The 17836-nt window shown below is 39.8% G+C and overlaps 1 protein-coding gene and 1 long non-coding RNA gene across 9 annotated transcripts in view; both read left to right on the plus strand.

Moving 5' to 3' along the window:
• The window catches only part of ccdc88ab (coiled-coil domain containing 88Ab), a 79917-nt gene that overhangs the window by 7512 nt on the left and 54569 nt on the right, over window positions 1-17836 (plus strand). For all 8 annotated transcript variants that reach the window (XR_001571746.3, XR_008565705.2, XM_015944640.3 and 5 more), the window contains exon 3: window positions 1726-1834. Coding sequence is in view for 6 of the 8 variants with exons in the window: in XM_015944640.3 (XP_015800126.3) it covers window positions 1726-1834 (109 nt within the window). In the remaining 2 variants the exon portion in view is untranslated. The remainder of the gene's footprint in view (window positions 1-1725; window positions 1835-17836) is intronic.
• On the plus strand, window positions 16958-17500 carry LOC139062102 (uncharacterized). Its single transcript, XR_011515685.1, has 3 exons — window positions 16958-17087; window positions 17204-17279; window positions 17365-17500. It is a non-coding gene; the product is annotated as an uncharacterized lncRNA (long non-coding RNA).

Raw genomic sequence — 17836 nt, forward strand, 5'->3', positions numbered from 1 at the left:
TGTAATTAACGGTTTTTAAATCTTAAGATTAAGATACAGATACAGTGCACACACACACACACACACACACACACACACACACACACACACACACACACACACACACACACACACACACACACACACACACACACACACACACATGCATTCATAAACACTCTTAACTCCTCCTCCTCCTGTTGGACGAGGAGGGCATCTTCTCTTGACCCCACAAATAGGTCATCAGCTGTATGAATTTCACCTTAAAGTTCATTTCACACAAAAAGGGGAAAAAGTAGTTTACTGTTAAAAAGTGTGGTTAACTGAAAAAAAATGTAATTATTTTTAATTATAATCGGTCACTGTAGTTTTTCATGGAGGCTGCGCATGAAAATAGTCTCCTACATCTATCTCATGCATTATCTTCTGATAGTAAATAGATGGTGAAAACTCTAGGATTTGAAAATCCTCACAGATCTATGTCACACTGTCACAGAACAATCATGGATTCACCCATCTTGGCTCACACCAGTGAAGGCTGTTGTTGGTTTAGCGTTCAGGAAACCGCAGAGAACATCTTGGCTAGTAGAAGCTAACTGTTAGCATTAGCAACTCCACCACACAGCAGATTTCCTTCAGACCTGTGTTATTTGTGTAGATAAAACATCAATGTTGCAACAAAAATGGAGTCAGTGTTAGTCGCGTTACTCTTATCCAATCTCAGGCGAGATGTCCAAATATCAGCAAACAAGACCCCAAAACCTGCTGTCTGAAGCTCAGCTGTCATGTGGCTCACTTCTAGTTCCTGGAAATGATGCGCCAGAGCTTTTTTTCTGGTTGATTTGGAGTACAGGAGTTTGTTTTTCTTGAAAAAATTCAGGATAAATTACATAAAATAATTACAGGGATCTCATGCTGTTTGGAAACATGGGACATGGAACATTATTTATTTATTATTTTAAGAAAGGAGCTAAAGAACGAAGGATTGTCAAAACATATCCTCACCAGTGAGTCAGAGCAAGCTGCAAACAGAAATTTCTGTTCATGTGAGAAGTAAAGTTCTGGCAAAACTTATTATTTTACATTTTATTTAAAGGATTTAAATTTCAATCATTCCATGATGTCTTAACGCTTGTTGTCTGAGAACGTCTAGGCAAAAACTGTTCAGTTACTCTAGAAAGGATTGTGTCACACACATGAGTGGAGATGAGACTTATCTAGCAGCAAGATAAGTCAAGAGAAAAAATCTTCTTAGTTTTTATTCTAAATTCATTACTTCATGGTTAAGAGAATTATATAAAAGAGACAAAGCATGCTGTATTGGATATTATGAATGCTTTTTTATACCTTTTCTACTTTGTGACATCACAATGACTCATTTTTTATAACCTGTTTGGTTTTAGAAGCTGAAAAACTTAAAAATAGTATCATTATGATAGTAGACATTACATAAAGTAATTGTTTTTAGCATTTAACAGGTCATTTCTGCCTGTATGATTACTGTGAAATAAATGTAACAAATTGAGTACAGTTATGCTTTTAGTAAATAGTGAGGGGTGAAATATAATAATTGGTTGTATAATCATATAATTCGGTTATCTAATGTTGTGCTGCAAATATTTCAGGGGACACATTATTTTATTTAGGCTAAGTGACACCCTAGTGGAAAATAAAAGGATTTGCATTAGAATTTTTTTATCTCCTACTGCTGTTAATTTTGTTATTAATTGTATTTTCTCATTGCAGAAACCCTAAAGCCACCGTGCAGAGGACCAACAAGAAGGTGAACAATGACCCCACACTACGTATCCAGAACCTGTCTATCCTTATCAGGCAGATCAAAGCCTACTATCAGGTAAGAGTTTATTTTTAACCTGATCAAAAGACATTTCTAAAAGTTTTAATAGTGAAAAAAACCTGACAGTTTGTCAGATCAGATTCCCTCAGTTTACAGAGGTAATTTAAAGTGTCCTCAAGAACATATGTTCTTTTAAGACTGTATAAACAGAAATACACTTACAGATGTGGATGTGTGTGATGTGGTTTTATGACCTTCATCCAGGCTCCATAAATCTGAAGAGACACCAGGAATGTAAAACAGTGATGTGGTAATCTGTCTCCTCCCCATAGTTAACGTCTAGCGCTAATTTATTTATGTCTAAAATCTGCTTGTGCACACTAGCTTTGGCTAGTTTGATCTCCTTAAACTGTGGTACATAGTTTAAGTTTTTAGATTAACTTAAAGCGCTTTAAAGTGACAATCTGACCCTGTTCTATGATAAAGTAGGTAATCTTTCATAATGTATGAGAGCCCTAAGTCTCTCTCCTGGCCTCAATAACAAAATAAATCATTTACATTAGCCTAAAGCGTTGACAAATAAAGCTGTGTATCCACAAGAGAGCTGTCAATCAACGAGAAAGTGGCCCAGTTCCCAGCGTGCACTACGGTGTGGTGCAGTGATGCACAGTCAGCATAGTGCACCAACCTAGCTTGAATGCTAACTCGGCCTGCATTGAATTAAAGTCAGTCTGTAAACATCAAGCTAACTGTAAAAGAGGAGACGGGTGACAAACAGGGATTTATCTTTTGTGCATTGGGGCTAAGTGATTAGCATAGCTTTCAACGTTACGCTGCATCTTACTATTGTTTTTGCTTGTTGTGGCAGTAGCACGGGTATGTGTTAGCATAGCACGAACCAGAGTTTTGCTGGTTTTAGACATTTCCCTGCTTGAACTCAAACTAAAACCATTGATTAGCAGCTCCTGCAGAACTCAATGAAGGCTGAGGAGATAATTCAGCAGTTAGGTGTGTCTGAGCAGGAATGTGTCAAAAACTTTACTCGTCCGCTTGCGCTAAAGGCCAGTAGTATGTGCGTGTGCGGTACAAGGCGTGGCTTTCGGCTCCTTTCAGAAGGGGAGTCGGAGCTAGCTTTCAAATGTCAAAATCTTAATTTCTCCTTGATGGCGACATGCTACGGCCCACAGCTTTATTATAATTAACTAAGATGATTACTTTGTTTAATTTTGAACAAATTCTTTAATTATTTTGAGGACAAATAAAGCTGTTCTGAAGGTGATGCATGCAAACAAAAGTTTCAACTCATTTCCAGTCTTAACATCTTATCTTCTGAACACACTGGCTTCCGTTACCCCACTATTCCCTTTTTTATCTGGTGATCAATAATAAACTAGAGGCTGAAAGATAAAATGAAGTTGAACATGTTTAGATATAGGGCTCACAGTTATCACACGAAGCGTTCAAACTGTTCGGTGATCTAATCACAAATCTAGAGCTGAAAACTTAAACATCCTGCATATATATATATATATATATATATATATATATATATATATATATATATATATATATATATATATATATATATATATATATATATATATATATACAGGTGCTGGCCAGTAAATTAGAATATCATCAAAAGGTTGAAAATATTTCAGTAATTCCATTCAAAACTTGAAACTTGTACATTATATTCATGCAATGCACACAGACCAATGTATTTCCAATGTTCATTACATTTAAATTTGATATTCATAAGTGACAACTAATGAAAACTCCAAATTTGGTATCTCAAAAAATTAGAATATTCTGAAAAGGCTGAATATAGAAGACACCTGCTGCCACTCTAATCAGCTGATTTACTCAAAACACCTGCAAAGGCCTTTAAAAGGTCCCTCAGTCTTGTTTTGAAGGCACCACAATCATGGGGAAGACTTCTGACTTAACAGCTGTCCAAAAGACAATCATTGACACCTTGCACAAGGAGGGCAAGACACAAAAGGTGATTGCTAAAGAAGCTGGCTGTTCGCAGAGCTCTGTGTCCAAGCACATTAACAGACAGGCGAAGGGACGGAAAAAATGTGGTAGAAAAAAGTGTACAAGCTCTAGGGATAACCGCACCCTGCAGAGAATTGTGACGACAAACCCATTCAAAAATGTGGGGGAGATCCACAAAGAGTGGACTGCAGCTGGAGTCAGCGCTTCAAGAACCACCACGAGGAGACTCATGAAAGACATGGGATTCAGGTGTCGCATTCCGTGTGTCAAGCCACTCTTGAACATGAAACAGCGCAAGAAGCGTCTCGCCTGGGCCAAGGACAAAAAGGACTGGACTGATGCTGAGTGGTCCAAAGTTATGTTTTCTGATGAAAGCAAGTTCTGCATTTCCTTTGGAAATCAAGGACCCAGAGTCTGGAGGAAGAGCGGAGAAGCACAGAATCCACGTTGCATGAGGTCCAGTGTAAAGTTTCCACCGTCAGTGATGGTGTGGGGTGCCATGTCATCTGCCGGTGTTGGCCCACTCTGTTTCCTGAGGTCCAGGGTCAATGCAGCCGTCTACCAGGAAGTTTTAGAGCACTTCATGCTTCCTGCTGCTGACCAACTTTATGGGGATGCAGACTTCACCTTTCAACAGGACTTGGCACCTGCACACAGTGCCAAAACCACCAGCACCTGGTTCAAGGACCATGGTATCCCTGTCCTTGATTGGCCAGCAAACTCGCCTGACCTTAACCCCATAGAAAATCTATGGGGTATTGTGAAGCGGAGGATGCAATACGCTAGACCCAACAATGCAGAGGAGCTGAAGACGACTATCAGAGCAACCTGGGCTCTCATAACACCTGAGCAGTGCCACAGACTGATCGAGTCCATGCCACGCCGCATTACTGCAGTTATTGAGGCAAAAGGAGCCCCGACTAAGTATTGAGTGCTATACATGCACATTCTTTTCATGTTCATTCTTTTCAGTTGGCCAACATTAGAGAAACAAACATTTTTTCATTGGCCTTTAGAATATTCTAATTTTCTGAGATACCAGATTTGATGTTTTCATTGGTTGTCACCTATAAATATCAAAATTAAACGTAATAAACATCGGAAATACATTGGTCTGTGTGCATTGCATGAATATAATGTACAAGTTTCACGTTTTGAATGGAATTACTGAAATATTTTCAACCTTTTGATGATATTCTAATTTACTGGCCAGCACCTGTGTATATATATATATATATATATATATATATATATATATATATATAAGCGTATTTCAAATTATTTGCGACCATCTTCTTCACATGTTTGCCCAAGTGGCAAAGCTAAAATTAGAGTGGAAGTGTTTTGTAATGTAATGAAATCGAGACCATCATCTCTTTTTCGTGCATGTTTCTCTTTTGGTAGAAATAGTCCATTTGAACACTACTGGATGGAAAACCATTAGTAAAAACAACATTTATTGTTTGAAATCGGAATCCACTAGTGTTGCTGTTTCTTGCATGGGTCTTGTTGAAATGTAAACCTTTACTTGAGTTTAGGATCCTGATCACACACCAAAAGGTTTTCAGTCAAGGTTGGTCTGACTTTGTCCAAATGTGCACCAGAAAAACACGTTTCTAGGTCAGTGAGGTCTTGATTTATTTATTTTCAAAAGGAAAATCAAGTAACTGATAAAAACCTAAACTTTGTCTGGCATCACAACTTTTTCCTGTTGTGTGATCATTTTAAAATATTAAGTGTAGCCTTCCACACAATCATATAAAATAACAAACGAGGAAAAATGTCAATTTGTGTTGTTTTTTTTCTTTTTTTGGTTTCCTGAAGTTTTTTTTTCTGTTTTCATAAAGCAAGAGCCGAATACTGTCAGTTCCTAGTTTTGTTCAGCCGTTGATTGTAAAAGCTGCTATCTTTGTGAAGTGACATAATCCAGATTAAATATGACTCACTAGCTTGCAGGAACAGTTTGTCAGCTGTGTTTACAATAACCTGAAATTCCAATGAGTTGACAGATGTTATTGTGACCCAACATGACTGGCTAGTGTGCAAGTTTACATCGTCAAGCAGTTTTTTTAGGACTTAGTTTTAGAAAAATAATTTAGTCTTTTTGTTTACATCTCCAGGAGTCAGTTGAAGAGCATCAGTTGTTTGTTTTTAGTGTTGCTCTGATCCAGGCCATCCTGTTAATCACTTCTGGGTCATCTTATTTAAACAGCCATCCCATTGTTTAGCCTTTGATGTTATAAGCCTACACAAGGCTGCTTCAGAAGACTTATCAGACTTGGCTCCTATCAGCCACAGAAGGGTAAGCAATCACTGACAAAGTCGGGGGAGGATGAGATGACAGGAAAGATGAAGGACCTTCACCAGGAGGAAATTTTTGCAGGTTTTTGGGACTTTGTTCATGCCTAATAACTTTATCATTGAGAGTTATCGGTTATCATTTAAGCGTGTATTCTTTGAGAAGGATGGTTAAACATTGTGTTCTTTTGCAGTAAAATGGCATCCAAAAGTCAAATTCCAAACACGTTTGCGACTGACCTGTCTAATTGACACGGTTTCAGATTTAGATGGACACTAGTCAGTGACTTGATGCAATTTGCTGGGTTCCTTATATAGGAAACATTTTTTCTGATTGGCTTAATGAACTGACCTGGATTGGAATGTTTATTATGTGAAGTGCCTTGAGATGACTCTTGTCGTGATTTGGCGCTATATAAATAAAATAGAATTGAATTGAATTGGATTGAATCATGAGCCAACAATGAAACTGTTGTTCTCTTACGACGTTTGATTAATCCTCCCAGTTTGTCTGCATTTCACCCCGTTTACCTTTGACTCCCACCATTGTTCAGCCACTTGTGTCTGCAGCCTCATAAAGACCACCTAGATGTTTTCAGTCCCTCGCGGTGTGTTCGACTGCCTCCATGATGGCTCTTTGGAAACAGAACTAGATGTAGTCGACTACGGTCTCGACTACAGGCAGGATTTATCGGTCATTATTATAATTACATCATTTAACTAATCTGCTGAGATCTTTGATCATAATGATGAACTCTACTTCCTGGATCATTTCTGTAATATTCAGGTTGTGCATCAGCATGATGATGACTCAAAGTAATTAACCAACATGAACTCTTGATAATTCACCAGTTCTTTGAAAAACTTGCTGTAATACTGTCCACAGATGTGTTATCCATCCTCTCCATTTTGTGCCCTGAAGGAAAACTGAGGGACTGACTTTATTAAATTGGAACCCTTGCTAAATCCCTAAAGGATCTTCTGGTGTCAAGAGGAAAACTAATTCATTAAGCTTGTTGAATCCTCCAAGGCAGACAGTTGAGGACCTTTTCTCGGGACTTCCTTTGTCCTTCACCTCCCCCACTTCTTACCCCTTGACTCTGTATGATGTGAAACTGAAGAACTTGTGTGTAGAATGTGTAGCGCTTGACAAGAAATTCAATAATGATGGTTTTTATTTTGTGAAATTGATTCTCTTGAGGCTGAACGGAGACCACATCACGTGTCACATTGGTGTCGGTTCAAAGACTTTGTTATTGTTCTGCTAAAGTGGGTTGTGTAGGAGGAGATTTATGTCTAGACGGGCTTCAGTTTTGGATTTCAGGATCTGGTAAACGCATCATGGCTGAGCAGCTGAGAGCTGTTGATCCATGCAAATTAAAAACGCCTGTTTATTGTGACAGAAATGGCCAAAATGCTTTTAATCACATTTTATTTTTAGATGGGATAAATTTGCATTAGTGGTTATTGCATCGCTGTGAAGCGGGATATTGTCTTTTATGGTTCCTTGCTCTTTTCTGCATAGCAGATTTCACTCAGAATGTCTTGGAGCTGGCGGTGTGTCCAAATATATGTTAAGCCTCTTTTTAATTTGGTGGCTTTGGTTTGGCATTCTTGGATAGAATGTGATAGGAAGCCTTGGCCAGGAGAACTGAAATATTTGAGATTTAAAGGTGTGGTTGACCGGAAAACCATTTTTTTGTGAATGTTTCTGATTATAATCAGTCACCGAGTTTTTCATGCAGGCTGAATATCTTACACCTATCTCCTGCATTAGCTTCTGATAGAAAATAGATGGTGAAACTCTAGGATTAGAAGAGTCTGACTGGTCTACGTCATACCGTAACTTAACATCCATGGACTCACCCATCTTGACTCACGATGGGGAAGGTTGTTGTTGGTTTAGCATCCAGGAAACAGCAGACAACATCCCGAATAGTAGAAGCTAGCAACACCACCACACAGGAAAAACTCCCCCATGCTTGTGTAATTTGTAAAGATACAACATTCACGTTGCAAGTCAGTGGTAGAGTCATGTTGCTGTGCTGATTCAAGCAATTCTGGGCTTTTTTTACCCTGAGTACAGCTGGCATTCATTCCTACCAGAGACCACTGAAAATGCATCGATTAAATACATTTTCCACACATTTAACTTGTCTTGACAGTGAAACCCGTTGTTAAGTTTAGAAAATTTTGTGTGAATTTAGTTTTTATTAATGGTATGTATGTATAAATAAGTAAATAAATGAAATGCAATACTTGCAATTTGTTAAAGGAATTTTATGTAACATGTCTTTTCTCACATCTTTTAGGTTTTAGCAGTTACTTTGGAAATAAATGTATTTCAGTCTTGCTTTCCTTCTATTTAGTTCTGGGTGTGGTTGCTTTGGCTGCTAGAATGGTAACAGAGACCCCCATTCATGTAGAAAAGACCCAGCTCTGAAGCTCTGCAAGGATGGTTGGGTCAGAGACAAGGCCTGTTGGATGTTTGTGATCGCTAGTTTCTATTTTGAATTTTAATAACACGGTATGCACAAAAATGCCATTTTCACTTAATTTGAACAAAATCCTGTTAGATTTTATTCCGACAATAATTACGTTACAGTCTGAGAAAACATTTGATTAAATATAAAAAACAGTTGCTTAGATGAGGCAACACAATGTATGAAGGGTGCTGCCAGTCTTGCTGTTTAATATATTTATTTTTATTTGAATATGTCTGAAATTTCATATTTGCATCTCGTTTCGTTCTGCTGCCTTCAGCATCAGTCATGGCTGTATCAGTTTGTTGGAGCAAAGCCTTCAGGCTGCAGGCTGAATGTGTTTGGTCATGTACGGTCACATGCTTGCCGGTCTGAATATCACGCTGATGATGTCAGTTTACAAGCTAGGTTTTGAAAACAATGCACAACTGATGCTAGTCATCACTTCTGAGAATGATGGTCCGTTTTAGTACTGAACTATTTTTATCTGACTTTGCGCTCCATCTGTATTTCAGTCAGGAAAACTGGTTTCAGACTCAGTACATTGGTCCTAGACATTCAGTTAACCTGGCCTGACTGTTGGGCATCATTGTGAGACCATTGGTATACACAGTTTTCTCCTGACTTCCACATTGAAGTCACTCAGAACCGGAGTTTGATTGAATAAATCAGTTTAATCATTTTGAGACGGAAAGCAGTAACACTTCCTGTTAAAACCTTTCCCCCATGCAGGATACATTTTGTTTACATTTATGCCATGAGTTTATTCTATATGATAATGTATTAGCCTAGAGTCAAGAAAAGGAAGGTCTAGCCACACTCCATTGGAACTGCTGCAGCCCTGCACAGTCTGTTACTGGTCCAGTCAAAGCACGCCATCTGTTTGGTGAGCCAATTACAAATCAAATCAGTTTATTTATATAGCGCCAAATCACGACAAGTGTCTCAAGGCACTTCACATAGTAAACATTCCAATAAAGTTCAGTTCATTAAGTGAATCAGTAAAAAGTTTCCTATATGAGGAACCCAGCAGGTTGCATCAAGTCACTGACTGGTGTCTAGAGTCTTTACAGCAATCCTCATACTAAGCAAGCATTTAGCAACAGTGGAGAGGAAAACTCCCTTTTAACAGGAAGAAACCTCCAGAGGATCCTGGCTCAGTATAAGCAGCCGTCCACCATGACTCACTGGTGATTGAGAAGACAGAGAACACGCACGCACGCACACACGCATGCACACATGCACACACACACAGACACACAGACAGTAGTGTGTTATTATCAGGAGAGGGAGAATGTTTAAGTGGTTAGCAACAGTGTGCCAGCCAATGGCCCACACGGCGCTTTATCAGCCAGGTAGGCGGAATGTTACTGTGAGTGAGCAAAACTAAGATGGCGACAGCTCCTTAGCAGTCCAATCACAGCAGACTATTGGTTTGGTGAGCCAATCACAGCACTATGTTAGTGGGCTGGATGTCACGAACAAACAAAGATGGCAGCAGCTCATTGGAAACGGCTTCGGCATCAACCTAGGAATATTTAGACTTGGGCTTTTCTTTGAGTCAAGAGCAGACACTTAAGTTTATTTAGAAAAGGGATGTATTTGCATCTTCTTCAACCGAGTATGGCGGACTATCTCGTTGACTGACATCTATAGTGGTGAGTGTCACGTTGTTTGTTATCCAATAGCAAGCAGAGACGGTTTGAAAGACAACTGTAGATCCCGCCCCACGATTGAGAGCCATCAATGGATCGTGGCCAGACTATATATTCACAGAAATAGGATGGCTTGTTGCCACCAGGCTGATAAAGTATTGTACTAAGTTCAAAACATAAATCAGCTGATGCCGTTAAAACGCCACACATTGCTGCTTGTTTTTGGTTAGCGACAGAAACCAATTCACTAAATCTGGCTTAAAGTTTACTGCAACATTAAAGTTCCTAATTCAACCTCCTCCTGTGTTTTTAGGCTCATTAAGGTGGAAAGGAATGATTTGATGCATTTACACAGTAATAAATTCTGTTTCCGACACATGGACAGCGAAATGGAGCAAAAGAACATTAAAACTGATCAGCTTCGTTTCTGAAACTGTGGGATGAGATGGATTTAGATCTGGTTCTGAACCAACTCAACATTTTATTCTTTAACATGTGAGCTAGATGGGTTCCTTTGAGCAAAATTAGTGGTTATCTATTTCTATAAAGTGTTCCCTAAAAGCAAATGTGTATATTTGTAAGACTTAAAAAAGTAGATTTCAGATCTTGAACCAAGTTCTGTACTTTTTTCCACCCTGTCCTCCTAATCATAACCTTCATTGTGTTATAAACACATTTGTGAGTGCTCCTCCTGTTTACGCCTGTAAGCAGTTACTTTGTGTTTGCATAGAAGCGGACTGAATGGCAGTAATGATGTATAATAAGTTCCCACACGCTAAAGGAAACTACTTCCATCCGAGCGATAAGAGGAAACTAAAAGCTGGGTTCCACTTTTTTATTATCACATGGATCTGAATTTGCAATTTGAAAGTTTTTATTGCACCTTTTAAAGCTCCGGTTACCAGTAAGACCTCCAACTAAAGTGTTTTCTTCAGGACTAAAGACTCAGCACTTAAAAGCCAGATGTTGGCAGCCATTTTTCCCCGTAGTCATTCAGAAATGCACAGACTGCCTTAACTTGGATAGTTTGTGATTGTACGACCTTTCCCAGCCAGTGTGAAGCAGAAGCCTGGGGTGATGAGGTGAGGTCGGAGGGGTCCGGCTTTTTCTGCCCACCTGTCACGCTTTAAGGTGACAGTTGGGATCATTCTGCCCCGAGGCTCTGCTGTAAAATCACTCTACCTGATAACAGAAGAGAACAAAAGAAACAAGATCCTAATGGTGTGTTTGCTCCTCCTCTCTCGTGTAAAAGATCATGTGTCCATCTGTCCAACAGAGCCTATCAGCTGTTCGTTTTTATTAAGCAAGTGTTGCTTTTTCATTGTGTAGCCTGGACACATAGGTGCCTTATTTCATTTCAGTGAATAGAATGCTTTTATATGAATTTATGTACTAAAAAGTTAAGTTTGTCAAAATGTAATAATTTTGTGTCCTTTTGTGGACAGAATCATGAGATCTTATGTATGGTGTTGTGTTTTTCTCTCTGTGATTGAATGTGTGTGTGTGTTTAGAGAAAGCAGAAGCATGATTCTTCCTGTGGCTGGTGGGAAATAACCTCCGTGAGATCATCATCTCTGCAGTTTATCTTTTATTTTTTTGCAGGAGAAAATTCTGCAGAGGGCAGGAGAGCTTTCGTGTGTGAACATTTTACTGTATCGTTAGCGTAAAGCTGTCTAACACGGGCAGAGTAAACCCACTTCCCCGTTTCTATGGTAACACTCCCATGTCTGCAGAATGGGTGTGATTCAGGCTCTCAGGGTTCATGCAGGATACGCACACACACACACACACACACACACACACACACACACACACACACACACACACACACACACACACACACACACACACACACACACACACACACACACTAGCAGTACAATTAGTCTCCTGTTGAACCTTTGCTGGTAGCGGAACTTGTGCTTGGGTGGAGGAATGGAAAAGGGTTAGGTGTGTGTTTGTGTGTGTGTGTGTTGGGGAGAGAGAGAGAGCACCTTTCTTGGTCTAGATCAAGTCATAAAAGCAAAGTAAAAATGTCTAAATTCTCATCTTAAAGGGATACTAGGCAGTTTAGCTTGCTTTTAGCACCCGTAGTGTCCATCATTAATTCATTGTGGTTAAACCGAAAATGAAACTCCTCTCCTCGCCACGCGTTCGTCTTTTTACCACCTTCATCTAACTGCTGAAATGTCTCTTCAGCTTTCATTAGTTTCTAGAGGAGTGATTATCACTAAATCAAATAAATCAGCTGTGTTCACAATCTAAAACAAGTAGGTAGGAAACGTGCTGGAAGCAGACTGCAGCGCCACCATGTCAGCTCCGCTTAACTCCACAGCTCCATCCACCAGCAGGTGTAGCGGCTCGCCAACTCTGAAGTTGCAAGTGTGGTATTCTGGCCACAAGGGCGGTGGGGTTTGACTAACATTTTATTAACTCCATAAAAGGTTGTTTTAACACATAGTGGCTCAAGAAAACGATTTAGAAATATGAAAAAGCTGAGTAGTATTCCTTTAAATGTTTTTTATTTTTCTTTGTGTGGAATAAATGATGTCCAGGTTGAATGAAAGATGAAGTAGAACACACATCAATATGAGTAAATCAGCTCTTCAGAGAGTTTACCTGAAGATGATGTTTGACGTCATCTATTCCCTAAAAGTGAATGAATTATAGCACCTTTGCTCAGATTAATGGTCAAACAGAAGTCAACTAGCTCTTTAACCAGCACTTCATTTGATCAGTTTGTCTAAAAACCTCTGTGGGATGGAAGTGGAGACAGTGTTGAGAAGCCTGGAGTCCTGCCGGAATCAATAATACAGCAATGTTGAGGATGGGGGGATGGGGGGTGAACAGGAGGAGATGGAGACGACAGATTAGTCCTGCACGTCTGGAGTGAGAAGTGATAAAATCAACACTGCATTTTTTCCCTGTAGAGTCTATTTTATCCACATTTTTCTCCATTTCTCCACATCACACACCTCTCGTTGTTATGGGGATTGCCTGTTTTACACCCCCCACGTCGGAACGTGGTCATGATTAGATGGATGGATTATCGGAGAGAGTGTTGTATCGACTGAACCAGAGACGTTTCTGCAGCTTCAGCAGAGCAGTGAAAGCTTTATATTTAAGTCTCACGGTATTTGTCTCACCCGGCTGTAGCGTGCCCCGAGTGATGGATGTTAATGTCAATTCTGTTGTGTCCATCATTTTTTTAATGTATGAAAGATACAGGCATTTAATCTACACCGAAGCTGTCAGTGTCTGAGGCTTACAAAAAAAAAACCACACACGAGGTGTGAGGAAAAGCATCCTGACTCCTGACATCCTGCATTCATTTATTTCATGGAGTAGATCCTGTGTGGAATCTTTATTAGGAAATAAAAGACGGGAAGGAAAACTGTCATGGAAGTGAGCTCAGGATGTGGATCATACGTGGTTTTAAATCAAATCAAATCAAATCAAATCAACTTTATTTATAGAGCGCTTTCACATGGCCAGAATGGACAAACAAAGCGCTGTACATCAATAAAATGCCACACAATAGGACAGAGATATGACCATTAAAATACATTAAAATATCCATTAAAATACACTAAAAAATCCCTGTAAAATACCGTAATAAATCCTATAAAAATACAATAAGAAATCCATTTTAAAATACAGTACAAAAACCTGAGTGCCAGTTCACATTCCATATCCGGCCTACTTCCCCCAACTTCAACGTCCAAAAGCCAGCGAGAACAGATGTGTTTTCAGTCTTCCTTTAAAGGTTTCTAATGACTTGGCCTGTTTTACATCGGCTGGCAGCTCATTCCAGAGACTTGGTCCAAGTACTGAAAAAGCTCGACTACCACGAGACTTCAGGCTGTACCTAGGCACAGTTAGTAATCTCTGGTCAGCTGACCTAAGGGAACGCACCGGGACATGCTGGTGGATGACATCGGAAAGATATTTAGGAGCCCCTGTGTTTAACGCCTTGAACACAAACAGGAGGACCTTAAACCTGATGCGATAAAAAACAGGGAGCCAATCCAAGGCACATAGGACTGGTGTTATATGGTGTTAACGGAGAAGAGAGGGAATGGTAATCATTTTAGAATGAAAGCGTGCCATGTGTTACACACAGCTGTCCTCCATGGTGCTCTTACTGTAAATGTGTGCTGCCATCGAAGGGAACAGGTGTGTGTGTGTGTGTGTGTGTGTGTGTGTGTGTGTGTGTGTGTGTGTGTGTGTGTGTGTGTGTGTGTGTGTGTGTGTGTGTGTGTGTGTGTGTGTGTGTGTGTGTGTGTGTGTGTGTGTGTGTGTGTGTGTGTGTGTGTGTGTGTGTGTGTGTGTGTGTGTGTGTGTGTGTGTGTGTGTGTGTGTGTGTAGTAGTTGTGCTTTGAACAGAAGCACTAACAGCAACACACACCTTGTACAGTGTGTGTAGCTTTAAACAACTACATGTGCACAAGTCATTAGAACCATGAGGTGCGTTCAGAAAAAACGACTAGACTTTTAGGTGTTAGTTATGATGCATGTTTTGTTTCTGAGTTGCTTCTTGGATCATGGAGTCAAGGTCACTCGGTCGGCCATCACATTAAACGTCTCAGACACACCAACTGTGATCGTCTCCACTACGGTGAATATGCTGTCTCGCGCTTGTTGAGTCGATCTGTCCATCTTCACCTTTTGGTTATTAGTCATTGTTGCTGTCCCTTTCAGTTGGACTCGGAACCGTCCTCTCATTCTGCCATCATAATCTTTTTAAATCAAACGCTGTAAGATGTTCAGACTGAAATTTGGCGTGTTTTGTAATTCAACATATCCTGATCGCACAAAACAATCTGTTGTTTGAAGGAACGGCAGCTTATAGATCACAACTCTCCTCCTTGCCTGCTTCTGTCGTCAGTGTCTGCAAGATGGAGAAGCTGCGGTCAATATTATTGTCTTTTCTTAAAGGGAAACCATGGAAACCAAGCTCCTAAGCCAATGAGCATGAAGGACGATTTCTGCACTTGAGCATGTGACATTTACCTGTTATGAAGTTTTCGGTTAACGCGTTCCTTCATTTCCATCTGAATTAGTGCGATACTTCATGTATCTGAAACATCAAATGTAAGAACTACATAACTGATTTAGTACTGTGTTGTCTTCATGACCAGATGCATTATTGTCTTGAAGGTTAAGCAAACTTTCCTTCTGTTGAGGTTTTTGGATTTGAACTTGGCCTCATTGCTTTAGAGCTGTGCTGTATTAGAAAAACATTTAATTCTTGAACGTTGGGATTTTTGATTTTGCCACATTTTATTCACCCGTGTTTCTTCTGTAATGTTGCTCACGACACTGATGGCAATCAAATGCATAACACTTGGAATTCAACGGCCAATTCCTTATAATAATCCAAATCGTTCTTCGCAAATCTGAAATCTCTCTCGGTGAAACTGTGCAATCTAAACACACTAAAATGAATTTTATTCCAAACAAAAGCACGAACAATGAGGAGTTCGCTCTCATAAAGCATGAAATATTCATGGTGTGTGGCCTTCACGTCCTCCTTTCTGCTGAAAGAAAGCAGCATTCCTCTCAATAGAGCTCTGAAGGTTGTTTAGATGGTTTTATGTGCTGTAAAGGTCAGCATTGTTGACCTTTTTTTAGTGACAGTTGATGAGGTTTTGTAAATATGAGATGTAGTTAATTTATGATGCTCAGTTTTCATTCATCAACACACCGATGTGCTAAGATTAGCCTTTACATGTAAAGAAAGAAATGACTGTTCTTTTTCTAACTTCGTTTGGTGTTTCACTACGGGAATCGCCCTGGCGTGACCAACTACGGAAGCTCCAATGACATCACGTCTGTCCCTGACAGACCGGTTGCACACAGAGCTGTAGAAAGCGAGAGTTGTGACACTCTGATAGACTTCTGTGGAAAAAATGGAATGCGGGAGTCACGTGGTTCATGTAGCTTCGAATAGTTCCAAACCGCCCTCGCTGCTGCATTGACTCCAGTTCTTTTTCGGTGTTTCGGAAGGATTTTCTCAGGTAAGTTGATGAAATGTCATCATTTTTTTGCATTGTGAAGCGTTAGCTAACCGCTTAGTACCAAAATAAGCCAACGATGATTTTTATGTTGCCAGTTTTAATGAGCAAATTGTGTTCAGCTTGCTGATTGTGAGCAGGAGGTTTTAGACAAGCTTGTCGAGCTGCAGACGGGTTTATTTCAGTTTGTTTAATTCTACGTTTTAAAAATATTCCCCACAGTTTGAAATAGGTTATGAACTTTTTACAGTATTAGTTTCATTTGGGATTTTTTGTACAATAATACCTTGCTGGTTGCTGTATCAACGCGAACATGCATCAGAAATGGAAGCACAAATGGAGAGACCAATGATAAAGGAAATTTGATTGTGAAGACAAGTAATTATTTAATATTTTTCAGTTAATAACACTGACTGCAGCAAACTGCTGAAGCATGAGACGAACAGGATTACGAACATAAGAAGATATGTTGTTCTGTTTTGTGGACTCAAGTAATAAGAATAGAATTAAGATATTTCAAGAACGGTAGTCGAACACAATAACTTTAAAAAATTAGACATTTTCCATAAAACTGCTAATTTCCACTTGCTTTATAATATTAGCATTTGCAATTTTGTTAAGTAAGGAATGACAAGAAATAAGAATGAACAATAACACAACTATCAATAAATAAATGTCAAAGAGAAACTAACAAAAATCTTATGTAACCATTAAAGGTTAAACTGTGTTGTGTGTCCATCTTCATGTTTTCATAGTGGCGGAGCGGAGAGCTGACCAGAAACAATGTTGGTGGCAAAACCCAGCTGGGTCTGTGATGGAGTGATGCACGCCTGGAGTGATTGCCATCTCATCCACAGTAAGCACACACTCTCTTTCTATCTCTGTCAGATGTTTAACCTTCAAACTGAGCATGTCACACACCTCTCCTTACACACCTGGTTCCAGTTTAACGGGCTGCATTTGTCTTTGCAGGGTTCTAACATCAGGCAGAGGGATACTCGTGTCCTGAAGAAACCTGTAGCCTGTTGAACCCGCTGAAAACTGAGCTGTACGGCCTTTTTGATTGTCTGTTTACTCCATTTAATGCCTCTTGTGTTTTTCATGCCTTTTTGACTTTCTGTTTGCTCCCTTAGGTTTTCCAGCTGGGTTCCCTGGCTGCATAGCCTGTTCCTTTCTCCTCCTGGCCCTGACGCCGGCTCCTCATGGCTTCCTGGGATGTCCCTCTCTCCTGATACCATCTCATGTCCCCCCTCACTTTCCCTCATCTCATTTGCTTCACTGCTGCTGCTTTCCTCATTCTCTGAAATAATAATGACACTGTTAGAATAAAGAATCATTTTTAAATAAAATAAATACAAATGTCTTAATATTTCAGAAGATTTGTACCACAGTTTACTTGAGAACAATATAGGTGGTCACTGGTCAGTGGATCAACATGCAGTGGTTCTGCTGTACTTCTCACTACAGGATTCTTCCTCCTCCTTGGTTCAGGGCGATGAACAAACACAGCATCAGCCCTGAGTCTCACCTTGCCTTGCCTAGTCTTAGTAAACTGTCCCTCCTCAAAATGTGCCTGTAGAGTGGTGTATTAGTTTATTTTCTGCC

The sequence above is a fragment of the Nothobranchius furzeri genome, chromosome 12, assembly GCF_043380555.1.
Source record: "Nothobranchius furzeri strain GRZ-AD chromosome 12, NfurGRZ-RIMD1, whole genome shotgun sequence".
Lineage (NCBI taxonomy): Eukaryota > Metazoa > Chordata > Actinopteri > Cyprinodontiformes > Nothobranchiidae > Nothobranchius > Nothobranchius furzeri.